This window comes from Phaethon aethereus, assembly GCF_964289735.1.
Source record: "Phaethon aethereus genome assembly, chromosome: 4".
NCBI classification, from domain to species: Eukaryota; Metazoa; Chordata; class Aves; order Phaethontiformes; family Phaethontidae; genus Phaethon; species Phaethon aethereus.
This window is the reverse complement of record NC_138578.1, coordinates 74,759,965-74,772,815: the sequence shown is the minus strand read 5'-3', so window position 1 is coordinate 74,772,815 and position 12,851 is coordinate 74,759,965. Positions and strand designations below refer to the sequence as shown.

Sequence of the window (12,851 nt, the reverse complement as noted above, 5' to 3'; positions counted from 1 at the left end):
CTGAGAATTCTCTTGGCTTGTAAAGGATACCTGGTGGGTAATAGAATTATCTGCTAGGTGTCATATCCCTTACTTGTGAGATGTTAGAAGCTACACTATTTAGTGTTAGACTTCACATCATCAGTAGCGGCGCACAATGTCTAGGGGACAACAAATTTCTGTTTCTATACCTTAAGAGGAGAGGTTTTACATTAACATTTAACTTCCATTTTGGCTCTCTAATCAGAGCAGTTCCTGTGGCCCTTGGCCTCTTGCTGCCTCAGTGTTAGCAATTTAGTTCATTGGGAACATTTGAAGTGGAGCTTCCCATAATATCTGGTGTTGCACTTTGGTTTGCATTGCAGAGCAGTTTTGGGGCAAGCAAACTGCACTCCTTTCAGATTCAACTAAACCAAAAGCTATGTTTAAGAAGCACTTCAAGTACTAATGGACGTTCAGTCACCAGAGTCCAATTAGAAGTGTAGTCCAAGGTAAAACCCTCCAAAACCTCTTTACTGGGGAGTGTCAGCCTCTCAGCATCACCTGCTTAGCTCTACAGATCTTATGTTGCATTGAACTGCTGGTTAATACACACATAGCCTCCGTAGGTTTAAAATTAATTACTGATAGATCTCTTTGGATTTGCTTTCCAGAAATTATTCATCTTGTGTTTAAGGCCAGTAGTAATAAGAAATCTTTAAAAAGAAGCCTAAATGAAAATCACATTTTACAAGACAACTCTGTGTATGCATGTTTATTTCAAACAGCATTTCATTAAAAGCAGCATCTTTGAGTTGACCACCTCAATTTACTTGTTTCTAACCTGGATTTTTAGTGTTCAAAAAAAAAAAATTTACAAATTCATTATAAATCTCTTACTTTGCAACAAGATCAAAAGCATTTGGAAAACTTGTCATGTAAAAGTAATTATGATGATATTAAAATATAGACACTTCATGTGATAGTTCTGGTAGCTATTTTAAAATAATACATGAAAAACTTCATGTTTGTCAGATAAAGTTTTCTAGTAATGAAATGCTTAATATGGGTATTACTGGAATCAGATTTTAATTTTTTTCCCCTTTAGTGTCAAAACCTACATGATTCAGAACACTTGACCTGGCTTATTGTGAATCATGTTCAAGACTTGATTAATCTGTCCCACGAGCCTCCAGTACAAGACTTTATTAGTGCTGTTCACCGGAATTCAGCAGCCAGTGGTCTCTTCATCCAGGCCATTCAGTCACGGTGTGAGAATCTTGCAGCTGTAAGTTTTTAACTTTTTGACTTATTTTAAAGAATAAAGTCACATTTCAGCATAAGTTTAACTGATAAGTATGCAAATTCTGACATTTCTGGGTCATTTATCAACTTCTAATTTTATTTTTAAAGTCACTTCTTTAAAAATGCAAACAGCGAACCTTGTAATATATTAGCAACCTCAGCATCAGATGTGTTCCAATCCATCAAATCTATAAATGCAAGGAGAGTTGGTTAAGCTGCTTTTCTTCCTGTGTATTACCCCCACATAATAAATATTTGAAGGTTAAATTAAAGCTGTAACTTTCGTCTTTGATCTCAGTACATTGGTAGCATAAATAACCGAACTACTATAGATGCAGGAATACGAACCAGTCACCTTCATAGGCCCTGACATCATGAAAATGATTTGCAAGCTCATGACTTCCCCATTGATCTGCCCTACAAGTTGTGGCATCTTTGTGAGGAAAATACTGCTGCAGAAAAATGCAATACACTAGTTCTGTTGATTATTTTAGTTTTCAAATTAAAAGGAGTGGATGATGTTTTTATAGGAATGTAAGGTTTTATGCATCCCTCTTAATCTGGGAACTCATTAGGTGGAAAGTGTCATTTCCTGGACTTCCTCTAGAGCTAATGGGAGGAGGTGCTACCACACCCTGAGTAGCCTGATAAGGTTTCTTGTCTATTCTCATTGTCTCTATGCAAATCTAGTGCAACTGCTTTAGTGCTTTAGGCATTTGAATAAAACACTTTAAAGTTAGGTGAGATGAATCTGGGCTTTAGTGTCTAAGCATCAGTAGAATGAACTAAACTAAATGTGTTCGAATGGAAGATGTAGTCATTGTGTGAAATGTTTAGTGATTGTCAGAAAAGTCAGTAAATTTAAAATAGCTGATATTTACAGTCTGCTCTGAAACAAGGTTGGTCCCACGAGTCAAACTAGTTTCTGTTTCTCCCCCTAGATTATTTGTGCTGAATTGGTGCTCATATTAAAAAAAAAAAAAAAAGAAATTCTTTGCTTCCCCTTTTAATCCTGAGTAGCCATTGCTGTTTGTATGACTAAACATGTACTCAAAAATCTTCAGTGCTTATTTGGATTTCTGTACTCTTCTCTTGACTATGCTCATGTTCCTACTTTATTCCAGCAAGAGTTCAAGCTTCTCACTGTTCTCAAAGCTTTCTACAATTCCACCTATGTCTCTTTAAATTTTTCCCTAAAAGTTTTGCTCCTTTTTGCTTAGTCTGTGAAAGAGTAAGCTTTTACAGTTAAACATTGAAAAACTTAGTGTTTGTATTAATTAAGCTAGTAACTCAGAAATATTCGTATGTCGATGACTATATTGATAAGCTGTGGTTTTTTCTAAATGCCTTTCCCTCTATCTCTAAGATCATTGTATTCCAGTTGATTGCCTTTTTTGTCTTGTTTTGTTTCAACATCTAGCCCACAACCCTGAAGAAGACTTTACAGTGCTTAGAGGGAATACATCTCAGCCAGTCTGGGGCTGTCTTAACATTATATGTTGATAAGCTTCTGTGTACTCCATTCCGTGTGCTTGCTCGCATGGTTGACACACTGGCTTGCCGTCGGGTAGAAATGCTTTTGGCTGCAACTTTACAGGTAAAGATAAATATTTTCATTTGTAAATAAGATTGGGTAATGCTAGCAATATAATTGAGTGTAGTAATGTTGAAGTACATCAAAATGTGATGATGTTTAAGTCATTTCACTGGAAAGGAGGGTTTTTTTAATTTAATATATAGATATGTGAATGTTTACAATTCACTTCATAATTTTCCTAATATGTTCAAAGTACTTATGGGTCATTTGTCCTATAAAAATTCTTGTGATTCTTTCCTATAGAACAGCATTACTCAGTTACCAGTTGAAGAACTGGATAGAATTCAGGAATACCTTCAAAACAGTGGATTAGCAACAAGGTAAATAATGCCAAACTAAGGAATGTTCTAGTACTAACTGTGTTAACTCTGTTTTCCTATGTTTGGGTTTTTTCTTAAAGGTAAGACAATGGGTCCTTTTTGGAGGTAAAACGGGAGTAAAGCCTCTCTTGCAAGATGCAGGCATATTCTAGCACAAGGACAGTTATGTTGAATGAGTTGAATTTGCAATATACTTAAGAGTTAAAGCAAGCTAAAGGCTTGAAGGCATCAAATTCTCTCTTCCGCATCCCACTCAGTATTATACTTTTGAGAGACAGCAACTGCAAATTAAATCCTTGACAAAAACTACATTTGCTGAAAACAGCTTTATTTTCCTCAATTTTTATGATTTTGTGAGTTCAAGCTGGGTGGGCTTGATTTTTATTACACACACACCCCACACCCCCCCCAACCATGTTGAAAGTTTTTTAACTGTTTAGTCTCCCAGCTGTTTAAATGTAAGCTGCTATTATAAAAAGGAGAAAATTATGCTGGTTTTGAAAAAACTTTATTTAATGTTGGAGCGAGCCTGATTTGTTCCTTTTGATGTTATTGCTGTTTGAGGTTAGCATCTGTTGACTGAAATGAGAAGGAAGTAGGGAAGGAATCTAAAGCCCAAGACTGCAGTAGATTGATAGTAATGTGCCTTCATGGGTAATGTTACATTGGAATTTTTAAAAACACTCCAAAATCTCCAAATGACTTTATACAAGTTCTCAATAGCACTAATGGGAGAAAAAAACCCAAACAAAACCCCAAACCCCAACACTGATATAAATCCAAAAAAACTGGAATTCTTAATATATTTTTAAAAAAAGTTTAGTTTTAGAGGGTTCTTGTTTGGTATCTGTTAGAACGTATTTGTCTGCAATCAAATCATCTGTACACTAACTTACTAATGTTAGTGTTAATGTTAGCTAATGTTAGGTGGCTCTTAGTAATTAAAAAGGTGTACTGCGTAAGGAAAACTGGGCAGCTTGCATTTTATACTTACGCATGTACAAATTTGAATTTAAATTTAAAACTTCATTGTTGGTGGTGCTGCGCTCATTTGCTTTGGCAGCTGATAGCTGGTGAAATTTGTAGTTCTGCACCATATGACTGCATATATCCAAGAAAGAACTTAAGACCCTACAGCTTTTCTCTCCCAGGATTGGAATTGCCTCACTAGATGTCTTTCTATTTTTAAGTGATTTACAAAACTGAGTAAGTTAGCTCTCTGCTGATGTGTTCTTCTATTTCAGACACCAAAGACTTTACTCGCTCTTGGATAGGTTTCGTCTTATGGTAGCACCAGACACAACTAGTCCTTCACCTCTGGTTACCTCACACCCACTAGATGGAGAAGACCAACCAGCTTTAGAGAATGTAATTCTAGACAAAGTAAGGTTATGTTTAGAAAGAGTCACTAAAAGTGCCTTGGCTCTAAATAAGCTTTTGCTCATTACAAAATATTTAAATACAGCTTACTTTTACTATGCAGTTAATGTTCTCAGAATTGTCAATGAGTCTCAAATACAGATCAGCGAATGATTTCACATGTGTTGGCTCACTGTTGAACTTAGGATGAATAATTAGCATGTGCACATGTTTGTTTTGTTGATGGTGCTGTGAAAAGCTATCAAGTTTTGTTTCTTTGCATGGCTTTAAGGAAAGATTTATATAAGATTCAGTAGAGACAGATACGTACTCTTACTTGTTTTCTTGATATGTTTACTGCAGTGATCAGTTTTATTCATTTGCTGAAAACTTGGAAATTAAGCCTTACTTCTCAGTTGCCACTTCTCAGCTTTAAAGTACTTTCAGAGAACAAACATGACTACTTAACTGTTTCTATCTTTCATGTAGATACATTTATTTCAAAGCAGGGTGGGAGGCTAAGAGCAAGCCTTTTAGCCTCTGAATCTTCCTTTCTAGTTTCTCCCATGGTACAGATGTCTTCTCTTTTTCATTCCTTTGTGTCCTACAGTGATATGTCCTACAGTAATATGAAATGTGTGTAAATGAGATGGAAAAAATTGTTTGATTAGCTGACAGTTTGGAGGAGACCGATAAGTAGTCGAGGAACCCATTGACTTGAGAGAGTTTAAGAACTACTTAGGCAGCAGGAGGAAACACTGTTTGTGACCAGAAACCACTTACCCATGCCTTTCTTACTTAAAATTAACCAAAAAAATCTCCTTCCTCTGCAACTGTAAATCCTGCACAAAGGAAGTAGTTTTTATATGCTTCTTCCACAAACCTAATGTAGTTCATAGAATCATAGAATATGTCAAGTTGGAAGGGACCCATAAAGATCATTGGGTCCAACTCCCTGCTCATCTTCCAGATGCTCTCTGATCTCTGACAGGCTTAGTCACATTCTAATTAATGTCAGCAAATTTAGGATGTCCAGTTATGAGAAAGAAAACACATAAAGGGATAACTAAGCCTCTTTATATTCCTTAGTTAAATCAGCTCCTGTAGGCTCATCACTAGTAATTTAAGGAGTAAATTTGCAGTGCTGCGTGATGGTCTTCATTTATTTCAGTGAGTGTTAAAAGATAGATGTTATCTTCATCTGCTGATTTATTTCAATTTGAAAACTTTTCCTACTTGGTTATAATATTGGGACTTTTTGCTGCTACTGTTTTGTTTGTGTAACTACTGAGTATTCCAGGTTTTTTCCTAGATATTCTCCTCAGCTTTAGGATCCTAATACATACATCTGTGCTAAATGTTAAGCTTTTTTTTCTTGTTTCCTGTCCAGACTCTATGGAAATAGACAACTTGACAGTGAACATCCATTGGTCTATTTTAAGGTGGTCCATACATCAGTGCTGTGTGTTGCCTTTTTTCTTTAAGTTTTTTTTTTTACATTAATGTGGCCTAGTGATCTCTTAAATGGACCACAATTCAATGCCAGTGAGCAATTCTCTCCCTGCCCCCATGAAGTGTATTATTTTCTGGGAAAATAAGTAATACATTTCTTTGTTCAATTTTTAAAGGACTGGTATGTGTCACTAGTGAGGTCACAGTGTTGCATCAAGTCTGACTCAGCACTGCTAGAAGGTGCAGAGCTGGTAAATAGGATTCCTCAGCCTGACCTGAACTCCCTCATGACCAGCAAGGTAACTTCTTTGTCAGATGAAACCGTCATCTGAAGAGGATCTAATTATTTCTAATGTTCTTACTGGTGGTATTAATGGATTAGATTCTTAAATGTAAACACTTCAAATTTGTTTAACACTTGTTGTTCACTTCTTGAATTTCACTTCATTTTGGAAACTAAAATAGTAGGTATGTTTCATTTCTGTATCTAGCAATGCTGCTAATAGTCGCTCTCTGGTAGTACAGGTTGGGTGTATAGCGTGGAAGTGAAGGTTAGTTTATGTATTGCAATCACAAAAATCCAGTGTTACCATTTTACATAATCTTCTCGTTTTGCCGTACAGTCTCTTACAAGGCCAGATGTTTCTGTAACATTTTAAATATCTGTGCTAGATTACTTGTAATATGCCACTAACAGGCCACAGGTAATAAATCTGGTATAAAGGACAACTTGTACCTATTACTTCATTTTCTAAGAATTTTGTTCAAATTCTCTATATTATGTTTGCTGCTGGTATGCAGAAATTAATAGTGGGAAACTGTTTTTAAAAAGATTTTTGACTTATTTGTTTGAAAACTTATTACTTGAAAATTCCTTGTATATAGGTCTTTATATACAGGTCTGTATATAAGCTTTATTCATAGATTGTTCTGAGAATTTGGAATAAGCATATTGATTTTTCTTTCCAGTACAGTAATGTTTCGAATTTAAATGTGGAACAAATATGGGCTTAATTATGGTATTGTTACACTACAGTTGAACAGAGGTCATAATAACAAGTTAAGTAATAAACTGTTAATTTACCACCATATTAGTATGCCAAAATAGTATCAGATACTGTCAGAAACTTAGCTTCTCTTCAAAAGCAATTTCTTTACTTTTTATTTACTATTTGGTTTCAGGAATTCAACCTAAGCTTGTTAGCACCTTGTTTAAGCCTTGGCATGAATGAAATCTCAAGAGACCAAAAGAGTAGCTTCTTTGAAACAGCTCGGAGAGTAACTCTGGATCATGTGTCTACCACTGTACAAAACCTTCCTGCCAGCCACTTGGTTTTTCAACCACTGTTGCCAACTGAGCCATCAGCCTACTGGAAAAAACTAAGCGACATCTTTGGTAATAGAAATAAGTCTTTTAAAGTTTATTTTCTCCTCTGCAAAGGTACTTTACAGATGTCTTGTGAATACATTAACTTTCTATTTTAAAAAATCAAGATACCTGGCATAAAAGTGCTTATGAAATTATTCTGAAAAAAATTTATTGAGGGGAAAAAAATCAAACTGCTAGATTTCATCCGGTCTTATTTTATAGGAGATGAGGTGATGTATCAGTCTATGATGACACTTTGTCGTGCACTGGCTCAGTATTTGTTGTTACTCTCAAAACTACCAGCTGGTCTCCGTGTTCCTCCTGACAAAGAGGATGATATCCTGAAATTCGTAGTTATGTCAGTAGAGGTAAGAAACTACAGCATAGTTGAAGATGTGATGAAATGTTGGGAGAGGGAACAACTTTGACTTAACTTTGACACCATTGAGTAACTTTTGATTTTCTTAACTGTAGAAATTTCTTCAGTGGTTACTCTTTGACCTGTGCTAGTAAATCATATGGGCTTATAGGACAAAGGTAGCTTTTTACAAGGAGAGGTTGATTGAATGATGGAATGATCTTCCATTTGGGAGAATGGCCTTGCAGTGATTTTTGAAACACTGAATAGACAGTATTTAATACTCATGATTTCCTTGTACTTAAAATAAATTCTGTTCTCTCAGGAAAAAAATCAATACACCTTGCTAATAAAACTTTACATATCACTGAGTCAAAAAAACCCCAAAAAAACCCAACAAACCGAAACAAAAAAAAAAACCACACACCAAACCTTAATAAAAAAAAACCCAAAACCCTGAGAAACCCCACCCAGCCTTTTGGTTATAAGTTCTTCTGTTGTGAGAATTTGCTATTAATGGGAAACTTATTTTTGCACAGGCACTATCATGGCATTTAATGCATGACCAGATTCCATTAAGTATAGATCTTCAAGCTGCTCTGGATTGTTGCTGTCTGACGTTACAGCAGCCTAGTCTCTGGAATTTGCTGGCTTCTGCAGTTAATGTGACATATGCTTGCTCCTTAATTAATTGCCTTAGATTTATCATAGAAGCAGGTGAGTCCAATTTGAACAGCTATGAGAAAATTTTCTCTAATAAATCATCAGTCATCACTGATCAAATGCTAAATGTCTAGAATATTTCCTTTGAGTCCTTTTTAATTATTTGACAAATTAATTTCTACTATTTTAATTTCTCACTTCAAATTTTGTGTTTACTTTTGAACTTGGCAGATGCCTTGGAGATGTAAATATTTGCTTACTATGTGGTTTTGAGGAGAAAAATGAGATATGTAATGGCTGTGTCTTTCAAATATTTTTGTTTAATTCAGTTGCAGTTGAACCTGGTAATCAACTTCTTAGTCCTGAAAGAAAGAAGAACACTTCAAAAGGCATAAGTGAGGGTGAAGTTGATTCAAACATACAAAGTAAGTAAATGGAGAATTCCACGTTTTCCTTAAACCTTCACTGAAAAAAATATTTGTAGGTACCCTTTCCATTCCTATTTTTTTTAACAATGAGAGCTCATCTGAGACCTTATTTGTATTTGATGAATGTTTATTAAATATAGATTGACATCTTTTTAGCAGGTATAGTTGTTTTTTCCTGAAAGTTAAACATTAATGCAGATCTTTCTTTTGAGGGATTGTGTTAGCTGTGCAGCATGCTGCAGACTGAACTTTCTTAAGTTGTGGAAGAGGTGGAATTATTAATATTTCTTCTGAAGAATGGCAGATTCATTTTCTGCCCTTCTACAGTATGGGAGCCATAGGCTGAGGTGAAGGTCAAGTGTAGTCTGTGAGTGTGGACAGCATTGTTTTCCATATCCAGCTGTGCAGGTACAGTAAGATACCACTTCCATCTACAGGAATTACCTGCTTGTCAGGTTTAGCATACCCAGCTATGAGACTGCTTTCTCATAAAGCAGATGAGTCTCTGGTCACCTGGTAAATTCTAACAAATGCTCTATTCAGTGTGGCCTGTTCGAGCATGTGAGGTGCTCTGCTGACAGATCGCAGGTACTGGCAATCTCCAGCACTGAGACTGGCAAACAACGCAAGCTATTGCAGGGAGGATGGTAGCAGTATTCTTCAGCTAGCTGAAATGCTGTAGAATACTTCTTTGTCTACATCCTTATTGTGGTTTTGTCCTTTTAGTTGACATAATCGTTCATTAAGCATTTTTTGCTTTTTCTGTATCTTTTTAAATTATGTGTCTTTTGACTAGATTCATAAAACTGAATTTCTTTTTCTCCCAACAAAGAGACAAAACATATTACTGCAGCTTGTGAAATGGTAGCTGAGATGGTGGAATGTCTACAGACCGTCTTGGCACTGGGGCACAAAAGAAACAGCAGTATTCCAGCGTTTCTTACTCCCATCCTCAAGAACATCATCATCAGTTTAGCAAGGCTGCCTCTAGTGAACAGTTACACAAGAGTACCTCCCTTGGTATGTTCATTATGCTTTGTTTTCAGGACTTCAAAGGCTATTGAACAACTCTTTGAAAAACAAATATGGTGCTGGATCTTAAGTTTTATGTCAGTGGGACTCCAGCCTTTAGCTAGTTTGATCAGCTAGTTTGTCTTTCTAAACACTGAGCAGCAAAACATTGTAAAGATGTCAAAGAAGAGTTCACTCTGGAATCAGAGATCTGATTAGAAAGGATCGTAGTTGTTCCTTACATTCTTTCTTGAAAGAATGTCCAGGTGGTAGTTTAAGAAAGGAAAAGCAGTGACTTGGATGCTTTGTTAGGGCTAATATTTCCTCCTGCTCAGTGGGATTGCTTACCTTGGAAAGAGTGCAAAATCTACACTTCTTTGACACCTGAATTGACAAATTCATTTTTTTGTCACACTAAGCACCAAAATGATGCAATGGTGCACTGGTGTTTGTGTGTGGTACCATGGTATGCCATGCAGATACTTTTGGATTGTATATTACAGTTCTTTCCTAACTCATCTTAGAACTTTTGGACAAGGTATTTCAACCTTTTGGTTTTGGCTGGTGTAACATGGATTTAAGAATACCTCATGATTACCTCCAGATATTGTTAGTATGGTGAAATGACTTTGTTTTGATAAACTTCAAAACCATTATCGGAAACGTTTCTAGATGCATACTAGGTAGAGCACAAGGAGGTTTCCTGATATGTGCAAGGCCATTTCTTGGGCCTTTCTCTGTTTCTTAGCCCTCTGGTTTTGAGGGTATGTCAAAAGATACTAATATTTTTATGATTGAGACTTTTTTGCCCACTCTCAGGTGTATTTTCTTGCTTTTTCAGGCATCAATAGTGTGTGAACTGTCTTCCCCGATTTACCTTTCAGCATCATTTCTGCACAATCTAGGGGTCACCTGGCACTTAAATTCTAAACTGAAATATATGACAGGACATTATTTGCTTTCATATCCAAACTTGGACAGTGGGACTGAGCAATTCCTAGTGAGAAATATGCAAAAAACACCCACCCAAAATTAGAAAGAAAGTGTAAGAAGTATATTAAATATCTAACAGATATTTAATCTTTCTTTAAGGTTTGTTTGTGTTTGGAGAATTACTTTATTTACTGATATCTCATTGCTTTTGAATGGTGCATATATACTTATAACTGTCATGTTAATACGATTTCTGTTTCGGATAAGTAGAATTTTTTTTTATATTTCTTCAGGTCTGGAAATTAGGCTGGTCACCAAAGCCTGCAGGTGACTTCGGCACGGTTTTTCCTGAAATACCAGTAGAATTTCTTCAAGAAAAAGAGATCTTTAAGGAGTTCATCTATCGCATTAATACACTTGGTACATGCAAAATTAAAAATTCATAGACTTGGCTCTTGTTAGGCATTTACCTGTGTTGTGAAGCTGCTGAATAACTGAATTTGGTACAATGTGTTTACTTTTGTTGCTTCTGTGGGAGAGAAATAATACCTCAGAGCAGGTTAATAATTGTGCTGCAATAATTCTTACATTTTGCTCAATGCAGAGAAAAAATAATAACTTAGAAATGAAGCCAAAAACTATTCCAACTCAGAGGTTGGAAGAGCTCAGTGTGCTCTTACAGAATGGCCACTTGTTTTGTGGAGCATGCACTTGACAGTATGTTTGAGAATATTTTGCTTCCCCCTTTTTTTATTCATGCAAAGTATATAAATAGAATTTAGTGCCACATTCTCAATATTTTAAATTACATGCTGTCACTTTAAAGCTTCTGGATATGTCAAGGTTTACTGAATGAGGGCAATGGGGCTTAAGAGTTCAAGTCTTTGTCAACAGATGTGACTGTGAAGGGTAATGCATCAAATTTTCTGTATGCTTATGGATGTTCTTTGGCTTTTTTGGTGGTTTTCCCCCCTCCCCCTCTCTGACTTATGGGTTAATACTTGATTGACTTCTGGTGTAGCACTGATTTCTGTTTGATCACTATAATGCCTAAGATGACACTCTCATTTTTGATTCTTTAGATATCCTTAGTATAAACAGCAAGGTATTATTCAGGAATCCTCTGCAGTCTTTTATAGGTGAAAATATGTTTGGAAAAACTTTTTGAGAAGTGCTTCCATTTTAATGGCCTATTTCTAAGCAATTCAGACTTCTTGCTTTTAGGGCATGGAGATTTCTTGGATCGTTATGGAATCCTTCATGACTGACTTTCCTGTGAGAATTGGCCAATTTTCTGGATGATTTTCTGTGTTGTGAAAACCTGGTAGATCACAGTGTTTTGAAAGTTGGATAATCAAAGCATTTATACGTATATAAGAAACAACCTGAGCAGGACCATTTAAATAATAATGTGCAGAACCCTTCTAAAGGATTCATCACTTCCTAAAATAGAACGCTTTAAACTTAAGCTGTAGTGATTACAAAAAATGCCAAATCAAATAGGAAATGGTATGAAACTAAATCTGTGGAAATGATGTACCATTTTTTAATGCCGTTCCATGTTTAAGTTTGTATTAAGACATAAATGGCTATCTCTGAGTGTTTCCATAGGGTGGATCAGCCGTACTCAGTTTGAAGAGACTTGGGCTACTTTGCTTGGTGTGCTTGTAACTCAGCCTATTGTAATGGACCAAGAGGAGAACCAACAAGAGGTAATGTCATTCACTGAATTTTTTAAATTAAATTTTACTTAAACTAGGAAAAATGTTTCTATTAAACCTGTAAAGCAGAAGAATGATGACTAAAATGAAGAAATTATTTCCATTTTATATTTCCTTGTCTTCATAACCCTCTGAGTTCAGACACATCCATCTTGTGGCTTAAAGCTTCTGCAAACATGCAAATAGCATAGAAAAATTTTAGTGAAGCTGTTTCAACTTTATATTATGTCACTCAACACACACACAGTTCAAAGTTTGCTTGGCTAGATGTTTGACTTTAGGAACTCCAAAACCTTAGAGAAACAATATGCAAGAACTGTGCCTTTAGGAAATATACTAGTTAACTGCAACTAGTATGTATTACTGCAATTATCTGT

The 12,851-nt window shown here is 35.8% G+C and overlaps 1 protein-coding gene across 1 annotated transcript in view; it reads left to right on the top strand.

The window, feature by feature from the left end:
- The window catches only part of HTT (huntingtin), a gene marked incomplete at its 5' end in the record, with an annotated part of 84,664 nt that overhangs the window by 58,226 nt on the left and 13,587 nt on the right, over positions 1-12,851 (top strand). Inside the window, 12 exons of the mRNA XM_081999762.1 lie at positions 1,067-1,246; positions 2,684-2,860; positions 3,104-3,180; positions 4,425-4,563; positions 6,168-6,290; positions 7,174-7,387; positions 7,583-7,728; positions 8,258-8,435; positions 8,711-8,806; positions 9,642-9,829; positions 11,047-11,173; positions 12,365-12,465. Of these exons, the coding sequence (XP_081855888.1) occupies positions 1,067-1,246; positions 2,684-2,860; positions 3,104-3,180; positions 4,425-4,563; positions 6,168-6,290; positions 7,174-7,387; positions 7,583-7,728; positions 8,258-8,435; positions 8,711-8,806; positions 9,642-9,829; positions 11,047-11,173; positions 12,365-12,465 (1,746 nt within the window). The remainder of the gene's footprint in view (positions 1-1,066; positions 1,247-2,683; positions 2,861-3,103; positions 3,181-4,424; positions 4,564-6,167; positions 6,291-7,173; positions 7,388-7,582; positions 7,729-8,257; positions 8,436-8,710; positions 8,807-9,641; positions 9,830-11,046; positions 11,174-12,364; positions 12,466-12,851) is intronic.